The sequence below is a fragment of the Hyperolius riggenbachi genome, chromosome 2 (genome assembly GCF_040937935.1).
Source record: "Hyperolius riggenbachi isolate aHypRig1 chromosome 2, aHypRig1.pri, whole genome shotgun sequence".
NCBI classification, from domain to species: domain Eukaryota; kingdom Metazoa; phylum Chordata; class Amphibia; order Anura; family Hyperoliidae; genus Hyperolius; species Hyperolius riggenbachi.
This window is the reverse complement of record NC_090647.1, coordinates 512407539-512425396: the sequence shown is the minus strand read 5'-3', so window position 1 is coordinate 512425396 and position 17858 is coordinate 512407539. Positions and strand designations below refer to the sequence as shown.

The 17858-nt window shown below is 44.4% G+C and overlaps 1 protein-coding gene across 1 annotated transcript in view; it reads left to right on the top strand.

The window, feature by feature from the left end:
* Positions 1-17858, top strand: part of LIPI (lipase I) — a 69692-nt gene that overhangs the window by 31884 nt on the left and 19950 nt on the right. Inside the window, exons 4-5 of the mRNA XM_068270523.1 lie at positions 6616-6717; positions 17013-17102. Coding sequence (XP_068126624.1) covers positions 6616-6717; positions 17013-17102 — 192 coding nt within the window. The remainder of the gene's footprint in view (positions 1-6615; positions 6718-17012; positions 17103-17858) is intronic.

Genomic DNA, 17858 nt, shown 5'->3' with positions numbered 1-17858 from the left:
TTTGTATTTACTCGTCCCTTTAAGGGCTCTGCCTCTGGTACAGGAAACCAGGGTTTGAATCTTGGCTCCTCCTGTTCAGTAAGCCAGCACCTATTCAGTAAGGAGTCCTTGGACAAGACTCCCTGCTGCTCCCTATAGAGCGTGCACCAGTAGTGGCTGCAATTCTGGTGAAATATAAATGTTCTGTGTCTTGTCTTAAACCTGAGGCACACCATGCAATTTTCACTACACATCTTACTTCCGATTGACAAAATGACTGGGTTGGACAAACAATATACAGCCTACTGGCTATCATTTATTTCATCTGTATCTCCTTTTGATTCATTTTTGACTGAAATCCAATAAAAAAAAATGATCTGAAATCTGTTTGGAATTCGGGAGGATCGCAGACTCGTGTATGCTGGCTTTCTCCCATTTTCAAACAATGCCGGATCTGAATATCGATCTGATCACTCACTGAAATATGAACAGAACATTGCATGGTGTGTACCAAGCTTTAGGAGTTGTTTAGGGTGCTGATTTTGAAACAAACAAAAGTTCTTCGGAGCAGGAGAGATGATTTATTCTGACATGCAGCCTCTTATCTCTCCCAAGTCCTGCCGCCCTTCTGATTTCTCAGCGCCCAAGGCCATGCCTGGAATGGGGGGCTGTAGGAGGATCCGGGAATCCTTGGGACCATCCAGAGGTTTTCCTCTTTTTTTTCACAATGCTTCAGGGGTACCGTACTTTATCCACTACTCTGTTTCATCCTCCTAAATAATATAGATGGTTATAAAGAAGTTTATAAGCTATTTTTCCAGACTCTTATCTTAAAGTGAACCTCCGGACTAAAAATCTACTCAGCAGAACTGAAAAGGCTTGGTGTTTCTTTAACAGTTTCACAGCATCAGAACTTTGTTTTTCTTACCAAAGCATCATTTTTAGCTGCATCTTTAGCTAAGTTCCACCAATCAAAGAAAACTTGCCGGGCGGTTTTTCCCTGATGCTGTGCAAAGCATGATGAGATTTCCTATGTTGTTATTCACGTTGCCTAGCAACTGGGAGGGGTGATCAGCACACAGGACAGTTGGGAACTGTGTCTCATGCTCCTTGTCACCTCCTTTCAACCAAAAAGATGGCTGCCCTCATGAAATCAAACATTTGCCTGTTCTTTTAAAACAGGGTGGGTAAGAGATTATATTACCTATCTATTTTAATTAACATAACTAATGTAACTTAATGACAGTATGTTTGTTTAGGCTGGAGTTCCTCTTTATACTTGATGCATTGAGAGGGCATGCAGAACATTTCATGATTCTACAAAAAGTTTCTTCCTTTTTGTAGAACCATGTAATGTTCTGCATGCACTTATTGCCTTCTTGAGAAAATGGCGCTTTAAATTGGGTAAAATACAGTTACATGTTATTCTGGAGTGAAATGCGGTATGTAAGCTTGTAGCTGTAAATTCATGATTGCAGTCACGATGTTATATACATTGAATTATAGGGCTCTGTAAATTTAAAAGGCTAGAGATATGCATATTCGCTTGACTTATGACGGGAGCAGCTTTTTGTCCACATGCATCTAAATATAAAAATTTTTTATGAGGGTACAATTGTATTTGGCATAATCATAACACATTATATTCTGTATCTGTCATATATTTCACAGTGTATGTGTATTGTATATGCATGTATGTGTGTGTGTGTATATGTATGTATATGTATGTGTGTGTGTATATATATATATATATATATATCTCCCAATAACCAAAAAGTGGGCGGAGACAAATACAATTAAACTTTGCACAGTTCGTCACTTGGTGACTGGGATTAATATTCAGAAAAGTGGGTGGAGCCTAGAAAAGCCAATCAAAATTCACCTTTTGATTTTCAAGGGGAATATTTAATTGCTGCCACTCTTGCACTGTTTATGGCACATGCCTCAACCTGATACAGTTGGTCATTGGGTCACTGGGGTTCAAATTCAGAAAAGGGGGTGGAGCCTCAAACAACCAATCAGATTTGTTTCATTTCAGTGCAAATTATTGACCGCAAAGCTCACAAACTAGGTAATTGTACTATCGGTTGAATAGTCCGCTACAGTAGGGCTGACACCAGGTCTCTCCCCCCAAGCTGCCCCCTTAAGCTTACAGTGAGCCTCCATGGCCCCTGCAGAATAGCAGAAGCAGAACCCACTCACCTATCCGACTGGCATGCTTCTTCCTGCTTGTGTCCTCCTGATTTCATTCATTCACATATAGCCACTAGCGCTTACTCAGTGGAGTGGACTCAGGGAGTCTCGCACAAGAACTCCTTACTGAATAGGTGCTAACTTACTGAATTCGAAGAGCCGAGATTTGAACTCAAGTCGCCCATGTCACTAATAATGTATTCTTAATAGTCTTCTGGAGATGCTGCCGTGTGTGCTGAGTATTTTGTTCAATTCTAATGTATAATTAGACCGCATTCTTTATTTTTTTTTTTTGTGGTGTTGTCCTCAGAGTTGTGTTTTATTATAATTAAAGGTTATGTTTTATAATTGTAAATGTTATTTATATTGAGGAATTTACAGTCTGTGTGATTTCACGTTTCACTAATGTGTTGGGATACCCAATTTAAAGGCCTGTTTTCTCAGGAGGGAACTCGTTTTTCCTGCTTTTGTTGTCGTAGTGCGGTTATTGGCACGAGTCCATTAGATGTTACTGTTGCATGTAGAACACAGAATTACAGTATCTGAAAGTTCATCACCTGCTTTTTCTTTGCTGAATAGTATTCGAATCGACATTCCAAAAGTTAATTAGCACATCAACAGCACTTGCTTCACTATGCTAATCAGGCCACCAGCATTCTGCTCATTCTGGGTGCCAATTAAGGCTATAACATGTTATGCCTGGTACACACCATGCAGGTAGACAGGTCGAACTGATTATTTCCAACAGGTCCAAATCTGATTTCCGATTGTTTTTCTGATCGATTTTCCGATCACTTCTATACAGAATCGATCAGAAAAATAATTGGAAATCAGATCAGACCTATCGGAATTAATCGTTTCAGGTAATTGCATGGTGTGTAGCGGGTATTAGCATTACTTCTGAATCGCTTGCACCCTATTTACACTCTGTTTTCATCCCTTTAGGCTGCTTTCTCAGTGGGACGTTACAGGCGCACGTTAGAGCAGCCTGTAACGCAGCCCAACTCACAGTAATGAAAAATCAATGGGCTGTTCACAGTGCCCACATTGCATTACATTGTAACGCTAGACGTCAAGAGAAAGTACTGCATGCTGTACGTTATAGGCAGTGGCGTAGCTTTGGAGCTGTGGGCCCTGATGCAAGTTTACATTGGGGCCCCCCAAGCACTCTATACATAACAATTGATACGGCGCACCAAAACCTGCCAAGGACAACTACAGTGTCAGAGGTGCAAGAAGGGGATGGAGAACAGCTTGTTAATGATTACCACTATTCAAAGTGTCTATAGAAGTGATTATTACAGCACAGGACCAATAGAGAGCTAATACTGCATTTGAGGGAGGGCCCTTTGGGGCCCCTCTGGCCCAAGGGCCCCGATGCGGTCGCTACCGCTGCAACCCCTATTGCTACGCCCCTGGTTATAGGCGGCTAAGCTGCCGCGTTAGGCTGCTTGCACATGCTCAGTAATGTTGGGGAGGAGGGGTGAGCGGCCAGGCACATGGCTAATTAATATTCACTACATTTTGTGACGTGCAGTGTTTACTTACTGGAGCAGCCGCTCTGTGCGGCGATTGGCTGGCGGGACCACATGATGCCGCATGCGTCACAAAGTACGCATCACGGCATCACGGACGCCAGAGTGAGCTGCAAACGTGGCTCACTCTGGCGTCCACATCCAACACCACCAGGCGTTGCGTTAGGGGCACGTTATGTGACCATAACGTCCCCTAAAACGCAACGTCCAGGTGGGAAAGGACGGAGCCTTAATTCAGTCATGTAACCTTAGCTCCCAACTGTCCCTCTTTGGGAACTAAATCTCTGTCCCTCTTTCTTCCTCATTTGTCCCTCTTTCAGGACTGATTTACAGATCTATGTAAATATAAGTATTTTTCTACTTAAAAACATGTTTGCTTGACTCTAATCATTCTTCCCATCCTTTAAATTGATATATTTCTTATTTGCATATGTTAATATAAAGGGAAATGAACCAGGATAGAACGAACCAGTGTGGTTTGAATGATAAAACAACATATTTTTCTTATGAAATCTTTATGGTAAACGTGACTGGGGATGTGGTTAGAGGTGTGGCAGGGGCGTGTCCTAAGAGTCCCCCTTATTTAAAAAAGTTGGGAGGTATGATGTAACTGTTGTGTACAAAAATCCACAGATAACATTGACAGGGTTCTTAGGCACCTCCTCCTCCTTAGCATGGTGTGCTAAGCAGCTGCCTTTACCAAAAAACAGTCCTGGTTTGTTCTGACTAGCTGCTCCAATTCTTTTGGCACCTGTCCTGCTCAGCAGCCACAATATATATTTTTCTTTGAAGTTTCTTTAGAACTTTAAGGCCATTGTTGTGAACCCTAATAATACTGTAGATATTGTAGAAGAGCCACTGTAGTGACTTTTAGTAGAATGTGGTGGCTTATTCAGGAACCCTCTTTTTAGGTTATTTCCATCTGAGACACTCCCTCTATCTATATATTGCTGTATACTGGTATGCAGCCCCGCCCTCCCAGGAATGCTTAGTCTAAGCTTTTTAGCTATGCAGAATCACCCCTGCCCTCCCGAGACCAGGTATTATTTGTACTGGCTTCGGAACACTGAGTATACAAACGTTCTGCTGAGCTGCGCCTGACAGGACTTAAGGTGGCCATACACTGGCCCGATTTGCGCCCGTTTCGACAGCAGATTCGATCACTGGGATCGAATCTGCTGCCAATCGTTCACGCTACACGCCGAATTTTGATCCATTACGTCCGATCGCGCCGTGCGGAAAATAACCGTCGATCGCCCGCGGGTAAAGAGCGCATCGCTAGCGGCGTTCGAGTGCCCGACGACCGACGCAATAGAGCCGCATACATTACCTGCTCCGCCGGCGCGACTCCCGGGTCTCCGCTCTTCTCAGTCTCCGCTCTGGTCTGGTCTCCGGCATGCTTCCCTTCTTCCTGTCCCGGCAGGAAGTTTAAACAGTAGAGGGCGCTCTACTGTTTAAACTTCCCCCAGACAGGAAGAAGGGAAGCATGCCGGAGACCAGAGCAGACCAGAGCGGAGACGGAGAAGAAGAGTGGTGACCGGGGGCAGTCGCACCAGTGGAGCAGGTAATGTATGCGGGCGGGGGGAGCGGCGGCAGCACCACCACAACAGATTGTGATCGGTTTCAGGCTAAAATCGGTTCACAATCTGTTTGCAGTAAAGGTAGCCATACCTGATCAGATTCGATAAGATAGGGATCTGTCTGTTGGTCGAATCTGATGGCAAATCGACCAGTGTATGGCTACCTTAATGATGTTGCCACATGTGCTAAATTTCAGAATGTAAGTCCGGGTGAAGAAACCGTGAGACAAGATTTTGCAAAGGGCAAACACTAAATAATTTATAAATGATTAGAGTAAAAAAAAGGAAATGTATTCATTAAAGAGGAACTCCAGCCTAAACTAACATACTGTCATTAAGTTACATTAGTTATGTTAATTAAAATAGATAGGTAATATAATCTCTTACCCACACTGTTTTAAAAGAACAGGCAAATGTTTGATTTCATGAGGGCAGCCATCTTTCTGTTTGAAAGGAGGTGACAGGGAGCATGAGACACGGTTCCAACTGTCCTGTGTCCTGAGCACCTCTCCCAGTTGCTAGGCAACGTGAATAACAACATAGGAAATCCCATCATGCTCTGCACAGCATTAGGGAAAAAAAACCCGGGCTTTTTTTCTTTGATGGGTGGAGCTTAGCTAAAAATGCAGCTAAAAATGATGCTTTGGTAAGAAAAACAAAGTTCTGATGCTGTGAAACTGTTAAAGAAACACCAAGCCTTTTCAGTTCTGCTGAGTAGATTTTTAGTCCGGAGGGTCACTTTAAGTTATTGTCACTGCAGTTCCTCTTTAAGGAGAGCCCGAGGTGGGGACATAAAAAAACCCAAACAATGATGCGACCTGATCCAGGGGGCTGGGCGGATCATGTAGCCGCCATCTCCGCCGCTCCTGTGGCCCGCATCGCCGTACTTTCTTTTTTTTTTACCTCTGGGTTCACGATGCTGGAAGGAGAGCGAGATGCTCTCTCAGCCTGCAGGGAGGTGAGGGAGAAGCAGAGGGCGTGGCCAGGGAGAGACAGCTGCCTGATGGCAGCTGTGGAAAGCCTGCAAGAACACCCCCAGTGAGCGTTTTGAGTAGGGAATCCCTCTCCCCCTTTCCCCTCAAGTTTAGCCAATTTCGGGGAATTATAGCGTGGCAGTGGGGAGGCAGAGAGTTGCGTGTGGGGTAGACAGAGGCATGTCATGAGGCAGGGAACATGCCTCTGTCCCATCTGCCCCCTTCGCCGCACCGCCTCGGGTTCTCTTTAAGTGAAGTTAATATTGGCTAAGAGTTGATCTTCATGAGGATTCATGTGGGTTTGGAAGTGGAAAATATTAATCATTTCAATATGTTTTATATGTCATTTCCTAGGTCTGGATCCTGCCGGCCCATTGTTCAATGGAAAGCCTCCGGAGGACAGATTGCATCATACAGATGCACAGTTTGTAGACGTTGTCCACTCAGATATTGATGGTAAGTATTAGTCATTTCTCTGCCATGTGGCTCTTTCTATAGTATTGTCATATCTCACAGACCACACAAGTCCACACACCTTAAAAAAAACAAACCATTAGTCATTGTTATTAGGTTTGTCACAGTAGTCATAGTTACGGTGGTAGGGTACAAGAGCAAGTGGAGACAGTTTGTCTTTGCCTTGATCAATCATCCCGACCCTCCTATACATTTTTGTTCATCCTCCATTTTGTTATCACGTTGTACTTCAATTCATTGGTGGAGCTCAGGAAGGGAAATGTGAAGATTTGAGACTTAGATGCAGAGCCTACAGAAAAGCTGTACAGTAGTGAATAATATAAAATACACTAACCGTCCCCACAAACACCCTTCCAGACGTTTAACCCTAACTGTCCCCCCACCCCTGCGCACAAACACCATTCCTGACGCCTAACCCTAACTGTGCTCCCCCCCCCCCCCCCCCCGCACAAACACCCTTCCTGACACCTAACCCTAACTGCCCCCCCGCACAACCACCCATCCTGACGCCTAACCCACTGTGTCCCCCTCCCCCTTGCACACAGACCCTTCCTGGTGCCTAACAGCTCCACAGCACAAAATCTCATCCTGGTGCCTAAACCCCATGCCCCGCTAGCAAAGAATTTTAGGAGCCACCATAGGGTTGCATTAAAGTTATCAGAAGGGAATTTTGGACGCTCAAATTTCCCTTCCTTGAGAATAAATTTAATGCTATCCTATGGTGGCGTCCACATTTTTGAAGCAGGTCACTCAGTGCCGCACGCTGAAGCTGGCCGCCATCATAGCAGCAGTGCCCCGATTTACATCTCACGGTTCTGAAGGGGAATAGTATTTAACTTCCCTGCTTCCCCACAAAGTATATGATCATATCACTGAAGCCCCGTGCACACACTACGTGGCTCCAGGCCAAAATGGCCAGGAAAGGACATCTCTAAGGACAATCAAACTTGTATACTGTGGCCCAAATGCATCACTGAGCGGTCGGAATTATCTCTAGAGAATTGAGATTTTTTCTCCTCATTAGCCTTCCCTCTCCCGGCTGGGACCAAGACGAGTGCTATTGATGTATTTGTACAAGACTTTTGAGGGGTGTGACTTTAGGTGCGCATTTGAGGAAGGTATTTAAAGTACCCCTGAGCTGGGGGAAAACCTATTAAAAGAAGACCACGGATAGCTAGATTATCTTTTCTGAAGTGTCCTGTCGCTGCTCATTGTCCTTGGGGTGCCCCCTCTTCCTTGTCCCCGGTCATCATCAGCCTTATGAACGTTCCACCAAGTGGCCGAGAACTAATCTGGACTGCGCAGGCGCTGGTTTCGAACTATGCCTTTGCAGTAAAAGAAAGCACTTGTGGACGAGCACTTGCTTTCGCAGTGTTTGTGCAGTTTGGTATTTGCAGAAACGATGAGCGCTCACACGGGGTGCTGGGGATTTGCTTCAAATGCTCCTTCAGCAGCTCCTTGGGAAGGGTGCTATGGAAGATCTACTAGGGAATAGGAGCGCTCTATGGTGCATGAAATCCAACGTTTATTAGGGTATAAAAGTAATGCACTTAAAGAAAAGATTATTAAAACTCGAATGTGACAGGTTCTATGGGGTCGGACTCTCATATGCCAGCGGTGCGGTGATCCCTCTCAGACTGCCCTGTGGCCAGCAGCGGCAGGGCTATAAGAAATTTTTGGCTAGGGTTCAGGATATGTAATTCAAATAGTAGAGAATTTATTGATAATACAAAAAGACACAATTACATAGCTTGATTGCATGCAAAAATCAGCTTCATAAAAATACCCAATAAAAACTTGCGGAGCAACTAGGCAACCACTGAGAGATGCTCTGCCTTGACAGCAACTAGACTAATCTAAGCCGGCATCATACGTCCATTCATACAACCAAGCAAATGGCGCCCACTCACTCCTAAGCGTTGCTAAACTCCATTACTGTGCGTACTGCTTGGAGGGCTGCTCCCATAGGGGCTATAAGAGTCCACCTGCACAGCAGCGATATTCAATGAGATAAACAATATTCTCCACAGGGATATAAGATAATTGGCAACTTGAGAGTCACTCTTACCACCTCCGTGATAACTGGCTGTGTGGGTACCCACTTGGTGGTGCTTCACAAAGTCCCATATGGTAACGGACAAGTCAGCCCTTCCATCTGTATAAAGTGTGCGCTTGAGCAGTGCTTCTTGGAGCGGTTGGCCGTGATGGAATCTGCTCCGTCAAAGCAGCGTCCTGATACTGTGCTCAGCGTCAGCATCAGCTGTTAACTGTCGGCTATACCGCTGCTACAAGCCGCAATCAGCAATGGCGGCACGCATGGAGGAGTAAGTGACGGCTCCAGAGTGAATAGCATCCGCTGGTGTGGATATGACGTACATGTGATGCACTAGGCTCCGCCCATCGACGCGTTTCCCGCCCCTTACAGGCGATTCGTCAGGATGTACTGGTAGGCGTACTCTTTCCTTCCTTTATGTCATACACAGTCCTTTGCTCCGCCTCCCATCCAGCAACTGTTGCTAGTCAACAGGCAGCTCCGTAGCTCCATGGAAGTAGTGAGAATTCTAAGTGATCGCTACACTCTCACACTTTATCCTTTACAGACACAGAGTATTCCACTCTACCCTGTGATAGTGACTATATAGTATCATGATTCTTCTTAATCGAATTGTCCAATAGTTCACTTACAGTATCTATAGTGGCATTTCATTTAAACACAGCAAGGGGGAAGGCAGGGAGGGACAGGGAGAGAAAAAATCATCACGGTGGGTTGAATTCTCAGCATGTATACATGTACACAATGGCATGTCACTCTCATCTGTCATACCTCCATTCACTCATAGGTTTGAACAATCACTCACCTACTACTAACTACAGGTGGGAGATTTCAGTTGCATTTTTGTCTCCTTCCAGTATATATCTGCTTTTTCAAATATGACCTTAAATTAAAGTCATTGTTCAAACCGTAGGGACTAAGTGTCTGGAGTCGAAAGATCCACATCCCCTCTTTGCACAATAATTCATTGGTGGTATCACCTCTCCGCCTCGACATGTTTAGTTTGTAAATACCCTTGAATAGTGTGCCCTGTAGTCTACTCCCATGTTTAATGGCATAATGTCTGCCCAGGGTCGTATCCATATCCCCATTCACAATATTGCACATATGTTCAAGGATGCGGGCTTTTAAGGGCCTTTCAGTCATCCCTATGTACATAAGGCCACATGGGCAGGATATCATATAGACAACATTTTCAGTATCACAATTTATGAAAGATCTTATTTGGAATTCATTAGTGCCTCCACTGTCCCAAAATGTTTTGGCCTTATGTACATAGGGACATGCCTTGCATTTTCCACACCTATGCATCCCCAAGATTGGGGTCCTATTAAGCCAGGTTTTCGGGGGTGGGCTACTCCTGTATTCACTGCTAACCAGCATATCCTTCAAATTGTTAGCCCTTCTGGCCACTATCTTAGGGGTAGGGTCAATTATTTTTGCAATCTCTGCTGAGCCTGTCAGCAGATACCAGTGTCGTTCCATCAATTGGTATAGTTTGTCCCAGTGCGCCCCAAATGTGGTGATAACTTTGATCTTATCCTCTGGCGGGCCACTATCCTTCCCACCCGATATATCATGGCCTGACGCATCTCGCTCGGCTCGTCCCTCTAAAAGATCTTCTCGATTTTTATCCCAGGCCTTTTTCAGTGCCCTCTTAAGGATCTTATGGGGGTAACCTCGCTCCCGGAACCTCTGGTACATTTCTCTGGATTCTTTCCTGAAGTGGATATCAGTGGAACAGTTCCTGCGTAAACGCAAGAACTGACCATACGGGATTCCTCTAATTAAATGGTTTGGATGGTGGCTGGTGGCGTGGAGGAGACTATTGCCTGCTGTTGGTTTACGGTATGATGATGTACATATCCGATCACCCTCTATGGTTAACAGCAGGTCCAAGAAAGATAGTTTTTCCTGACTAAAACTGTAGGTAAGCTTTATGTTCCGCTCAACACTACTGATACGTCTCACAAATTGATCAAGTTCTTCAGTCCCCGCCCTCCACACCACCAGCACATCATCAATATACCTGATCCACAGGGCCACTCCCTCCAGGAATGCTGGGTCAGAATAGACCACCTGCCGTTCCCAGAGGCCCAGATGGAGGCAAGCATACATTGGAGCGCATGCCGCCCCCATCGAGGTCCCCCGCATCTGTCGATAGTATCGTCCCGAGAAGGAGAAACAATTATTACCTAAAATGAGATGCATTGCCTCAACCAAGAAAGCATTATGGGCATATGCCTGGGGGTAATGCTGGTATGTGTAAAATTCTAGTGCCCTGAGTCCCTCCTGGTGAGGAATCGACGTGTACAATGACTCAACATCGATGCTCACCAGGAGGGACCCAACTGGCATCCTAAACCCCGACAGTGTCCGAAGGACATCTCCAGTGTCCAAGACAAAGGAGGGTAGTGTCATGACAATAGGTTTCAAACGGAGATCTATGTATTGTCCTAACCTTTCAGTTGGTCCACCGTTCCCAGATACTATTGGGCGGCCTGGGGGATTTTGGCTTTGTTTGTGCACCTTAGGTATAAAATAAATCGTCGGCTCATTATATTCCACCACCCTTGAATATTCCCATTCTTTATGATCAATGACCCCAGTATTCAAAGCTTCATCAAGTAAGTCATTGACTTTTTGTTTTATTTGTGGGAAAGGGTCCCCTTCAATTCTCTGGTATGTCTCAGTGTCGTCCAACTGTCTGTGGGCTTCTTTAACATAGTCCCTCTCGTCAAGTAGTACTATATTCCCTCCCTTGTCACTAGGCTTAATGATAATCCCATGGGCATTCTTTAGTTCCTCAAGGGCTCTGAATTCATTGGGAGTTAGATTACCTTCCAACTTTAAGGAGGACCAGTTTTCATCACGCAGGTCCCTTTCTACGGATTCCAGGAAAATTGACAGATATTTATTATTATGTATTGGCGGTAGGAAGGTGGATTTTACTTTTAAGTTAGTATTTGGGGGTGGATTTTCTTCAATACCGTCGGGGGTGAAGGGCAGTAGGTCGTCAGGATTATTGCCAGCTCCATCCCATAGGGACTCCAGTGCTGCTAGGGCCTCTCTCTCGCCCAGTGTGAGACCAGTATAGACCGAGGCAGCTTGAGTGCTGTTTCCCCTATCTCCATATGTGAGTCTCAACATGATCTTCCTCACAAACATGTAGATATCTTTATATACTTCAAACATATCGCCTCTGGACACTGGGGAGAAAGAAAGGCCCTTTTCCAATAATTGCACATGAGTGTCACTCAGGGTGAAGCTGGACAAGTTAATCACTACACCTGTCCCACCTATCGGTGCTTTTGTTTTTGTTTCTGTGCTTGACTCCTCCGAGTCTTTACCCCCGCTTCCTCCTCCTCCACATCCTCCTCCTCCCCATCTGTACTGTCTATTCTTTCCTCGTTTTTTGAGTGCTTAGGTTTACCTGGTTTCTTGTGCTGTTGTTTTTTTGTCTTTCTATTCCTATTCTGATTTGTCCCCCGATTTTTATCTTCAATGATGACATCCCGCCCTGAAAAAGTAACTGATCTTTTACTGGATGCTGATTCAACTGAGGTGTCAGTTTCACCTTCTGAGAGGTCATGTCCACTTTCCCCAGTGTGCCTCCTTCTCCTCTTATTTCTCTGCTTAATCTTAATACGATGTCTTGGATCTAGTGCTTCATCTGAATCCCAAGCCTGAAGATCTTTCTGAAATTTATTACTCTTTTGTCGTTTTATCATTATTTGTTTTTTCTCAATTGATACTTTTAAAGAGTCATTAAGGCTATTAAAGACTTCATGATTACTAAACTCATCAAGTGTGGCCGCACTTTCCTCTATCTCCTCCATTACTTCTTCCAGTTGCAATTTCTCCTCCTCGGCTATCATTTTCAGTACTTCCAAGCCTCTGGCCAATGATCTCTCCTTCCACTTAGTCACAAAACGGTCTGTTAATACGTTTTCTGCTGGCATGATCCGGTCTAACAGACCATCTGGAATCACGCCAGCCTTGTGATAAGATTCTAATAACGACACATTCCACTTTCGTTTCAGCTGTCTGTGGAGCAGAGCACCATGTTTTTTAAAGAGATTTTTAAGATCAGATAGATCACCATTTACAGTGTTCTGAGGACTACGGGCAAAAGTTGCCTCGATCTCCTCATCCACTTCCCTAGAGATCATATATGCCATGGTGCTTCGAATCACAGATATCACGCCAAACACCGAACTGGACTGTCGTGGGGGGGGGGGGGGGGGGGAGAAAAAATTAGCAATGAAAATGTACTGAAATGCCGTGAGGACAGCTAGGGGGCATTTGAGAAACAGGGATTGTGATGGTACATGGAAGGAAAGAGCACTATAAAATATTAAAAATGAAGGTACAATCTTTGATGCATCTATATAAAAGTGCTTTAGGAGTGGAGAATAGCAAGAATGAACGCCAGTGGATACTGAATCCCAAATATAAATAAGTTAAGAAAGAAAAGCTATCTCCAATAGATGGTGGCTACCAGATATACGTAGAAAGCCTACCATGTTACTCTTGATAAAGCAAAATATGCCTACACATCACCCTTAAGGTATACAGTACTATAAGAAATTTTTGGCTAGGGTTCAGGATCTGTAATTCAAATAGTAGAGAATTTATTGATAATACAAAAAGACACAATTACAGCAGCGGCAGGGTCCTGGACTTCCGGGTCTCCAGCAGCTTGGGCGGGTCCTACCTCCTTCAGCCCTCTGACCTTATAGTTTGGAATTTGCACCTGCCCAGTTCCACTAGAGACACCTGCCTGGTTTTAGTAATCATCTGGAGGATCCCATTGAATATGAAGAGGACTGGGGGCAGGGGAGGGTGGGACTCAGAAGGCAACGAGCAGTGCCCGGACACTTCTGAAAAGGTAATCTAACCCATCGTGGGCTTCATTCATACCTTTATAGCCAAAACGTTGTCATGGGCACGGAGTGCATGGCAATTTCACCAGTACATTGGCTGACAAGGTGTTGGATGTTGCGCAATTAGCGTGACCCCCATTATTTAGTTATCCGGAGCAATGCTGGGATAACAGGCGTTCTGCTAGAAGCATAGCCGTGTTACTCGCTTACGTTACTAGGATTGCGCAGCGGGCTGTGCAAATTGCATAACACATGTTATCTTGTCAGCCATATAAAGGTAACATTGCCGTGCCCTTTCTGCGCATAGCAATTTTGCTGAAGTTTTGCGCATCTACCACTAAAAGTCTTTTGAAATGTAAATTTCCCTGTTTGTATATTGTAATCTATTTTGTGCTTTTGAAGTTTTTTTTTTTTCCCCTAAAACTTTTACATATTCATCTGTGAATGCAGTTTAAAAGCCTATTTTCAATAAACCATCTTGTAATTTACTAGCCCTTCGGGTAGACAAAAGACTTGTTTTGTTTTGTCATCTCATTTTTTTCCTGGAGAAATCTGGCACAGGCAATATGTATTTTAGCTATAATTGTTCTGCTGGGTGAATTATGTTCCAGAACAGAACAATTTATGTCCCCTGTTCGTTAGCGCAGAAGGGAGACGACAGGGCGGCCATATTGAATGGCGCTTGGAAGTCAGTTTGCATCTTTGGACTGTTTCTAACGCTTCAAACTCCGTAATTGAAAAATTAGTTATGGCTTTGCAGGCAGTATATCAGCATTTTATTTTCTGTTCTCCGCCGCGATTATCTGAAGGCAGAGATATATTAGCCGTGATTTCCTAAAGGAAAGATAAGAAGGAGAAGTCTTTTAACAATTTCAGAGAATGGAAGTTGGCGAGACAGCTGTAATTTAATTTATTGATGATGTTCATATGAAATGTTGTCTTGTGTGGTATCAGCTCTCGCCTTGCACGTCCGTGTCCTTGATCATGTGCTTTAAATATTTTATAGTGTACATTGCTTCCAGGTTTATTTTAGACTTTTTTAAATGTTTAAAACCATGAAAGGAATTATTGGTTCCTAAAGGCAGATAAAGAGCTTTATGTGTATCCAATGCCTTTCTGATGCTACGTACACACATGCGACAACGATCGTTCGTTAAGAACGACGAACGAACTTTTAATTGATGAAAGAACGACCTAAGTAAAGATAGTTTTAAAATGTGTGTAACGATCTGATCGTTAGAACGAACGTTACATCACAGAAAGCAACTATTGCGCCTGCGCATAAAAATGAGAAGTTCCATGGAGAAATAGTGAAATGCGCATGTCAAGCCTAGTACGAACGATCGTTTCCAACGATGTACTACTTTTGCAAACGATCGTCGTTGGTTAAAATCCGCCGAGACAGAACTTTCTTTTGTAGCGATTTGGCTCGTTCGTCGTTTGCCTTAATAGTCGGTGGTTCGTTTTTTGTAACGATCGTCGTTGGTAAAGATCGGGGAACGATCGTTACAAACGACTATAGTCGCATGTGTGTACGCACCTTTAAAGGGCTGAGACACACCAGAAAAGCTCCCCAAACGCTAGAAGTTTCAAAAGCTCTTCCCAATGTAATGCTATGGGTTTTTTTTTTTTTTACAAAACCTCATCGCTCCAGTGTGCACAGACACATAGGATAACATTAGCAGGAGGTTTCAAAAACTAAAAACGCTCAGAAAAACTCCTCTGGTGTGCACCTGGCCAAATAGTATATTCTTTATCTTACACCCTTAAATCCAATATATAAGGCATTCATCATCTTTTAAGGAGAGTAGGTGGGACCCTTGGTAGAATCTAGGGTCATTAGTAAATATTCTGGAGTATCAATAGTTCCACCACAATTGTCACTTTTTTTATTCTTAGTTCTTAGGCTGAGTTCACACTAAACTCCAAATGGTCGGATTTACAGAACCAACCACAATCAATGAACGGATATGTGCACAGATAGGATCCGTTCACACATGTTCGTTCTGTATGATGTCCATTTACAGGACAAAAAAGTCCCATCCTCAGGGTCGGCGCTACCATAGAGGAAAAAGGGGCAGTTTCCCCAGGCCCCCCCCCCCCCTCCCTCCAAGTCTCCCCCAGCTCCTGCTCTCTGGAGCTCCTGCAAAGTCCTTTCAGCATACTACAACTAGAGCTGAGGGGTCCATACAAAAATTAAAAACCGACTCCAACTTCTCAGTTTATGAAACCTCCGACTCCAGGTACCCAAAGTTGCTCCGACTCCTTGACTCCGACTCCACAGTATACGAAAAATCCGTCTACAGATACACAAAATTGCTCCCTGTCTCCTACTCCTTAATCTGACTCCGACTCCTCAGTTTATTGAATCCTCCGACTCTAGGTACCAAAAATTGCTCCAACTCCACAGCCCTGATAGCAACTCATGTGTCCTGGTGCACTGCTCTAACAATCCGTGCTCCCCGTCCATCTTCATCCTCACTGGCTGCTTCTTCTCCATAACCCATCACATGTCATTACGCAATAACATGCATCGGGTCACTGAGAAGAGGCAGCCAGTGGAGTGGAGGGGGTGGTTGGGAAGCAGCTGGTTATGGGGGGGGATACTGTGGGTAGGGGAGGTGGGGGGATCAGGTGTGGCCCCCAGGTTAGTTTTTCTCCGGGCCCCATTTTGGCTTGAACCAGCCCTGCCCATCCTGCATGTTCACTGTGCAGACTTGCGTTGCAGAAAAGGTCTACATGCCAGCTCACTGCCCATACAATTCAACCTGTTCACATCACTGTGTTGTGACGGATCCTGTTATTCTAACTCGCTGCATGCAGGCTTTGCATTACTGTCTATGTCCAGTCTCCACCAGGATTGTGGAGTTGGTACAAAAATCAGCCGACTCCAACTCTTCACTTTGATTCCACCAACTCCAACTCCAGGTACCCAAAATTGCTCTGACTCCTCGATTCCGACTCCTTAGTCTAATTTTTACAAAGGCTATGGATTTGGTTCAAAAATCATCCAACTCCGACTCCTTAGTTTATTGAAACCTCTGACTCCGACTCCAGGTACCCAAAATTGCTCTGACTCCTCGACTACGACTCCACAGCCCGGGTCTCCATTGTAGTTCACACTCATTATAACGCATACGTTATAGAACATAGAACACGCTGCTGTGAATCCAGCCTTAGTATATGGTTATGTGTCCCCCATGCTCTATAGCCAGTCCACTGTTTCATTATAAAGGTTATTGCCTATGAAAATGTGACCTGTATAAAAGCATGCTGAATGTCTTTCTATTGTCCCCAGTTACTGTCTAACTCATTTATTTTGTAAATGTCACTTTAAGCTCTTGGCTACAGGGAGACTTTAGGAAACATCGATTTCTACCCAAATGGCGGAACTGACCAGCCAGGCTGCCCAAAAACGATATTATCAGGTAAGCCAATGTACTGCAAGCTTATTCATTTCTTTATTGTGCAGAGTAAGGGCAGGCTAGAGCCTCTGTCTGTCTCAGTGGCTGAGATTTTCCTTCAGATAAAACGGACCTGAACACAGAACTCCTCCCTGCTCTAAAAGATAAGCAACAGCATAATAACCTTTAAAGAATAATATTTTTGTTACAGCTGATACACATCCTGAAATAAATCTGCACTGTTTCTACTTCCTGCTTTCATGGAAGCAGACATATTGTTAACATCCTGTGCTTTCAAATGGGATAATCTGCAGAGGAGGAGAATTCAGCATAGCTAAACAGCCTAGGCTAAGCATCACTGGGAGGGCGGGGCTAAATGCCAATATACAGGTACAGCAATATAAAGAAACAGGAAGTGTTTCTGAGGCTGAAACCAGTAAAATGACTATAAAAGTGGGCATCTGCATTCTGCTATGTGTCACTACTGTGCATCTTTAACCACTTGAGGACCACGGGCTTAAACCCCCCTAAAGACCAGGCTATTTTTTGCAAAATAGGTCATTGCAGCTTTAAGGCCTCGCTGCAGAGCCACACAACTCGGCACACAAGTGAAACCTCCCCCCCCCCCCCCCCTTTTTCTGCTCTGTTGGTGGGCTCTGATCCCTCCTGGGATGTTTGTTTGTTTTTTTATAAATATTTATTGTTTTTTTTATAATAAATAGCCTATTTTGTTTATTATTTTCCTAATCCCCCCTCCTCCCTCCCACAGCCAGCCAATCA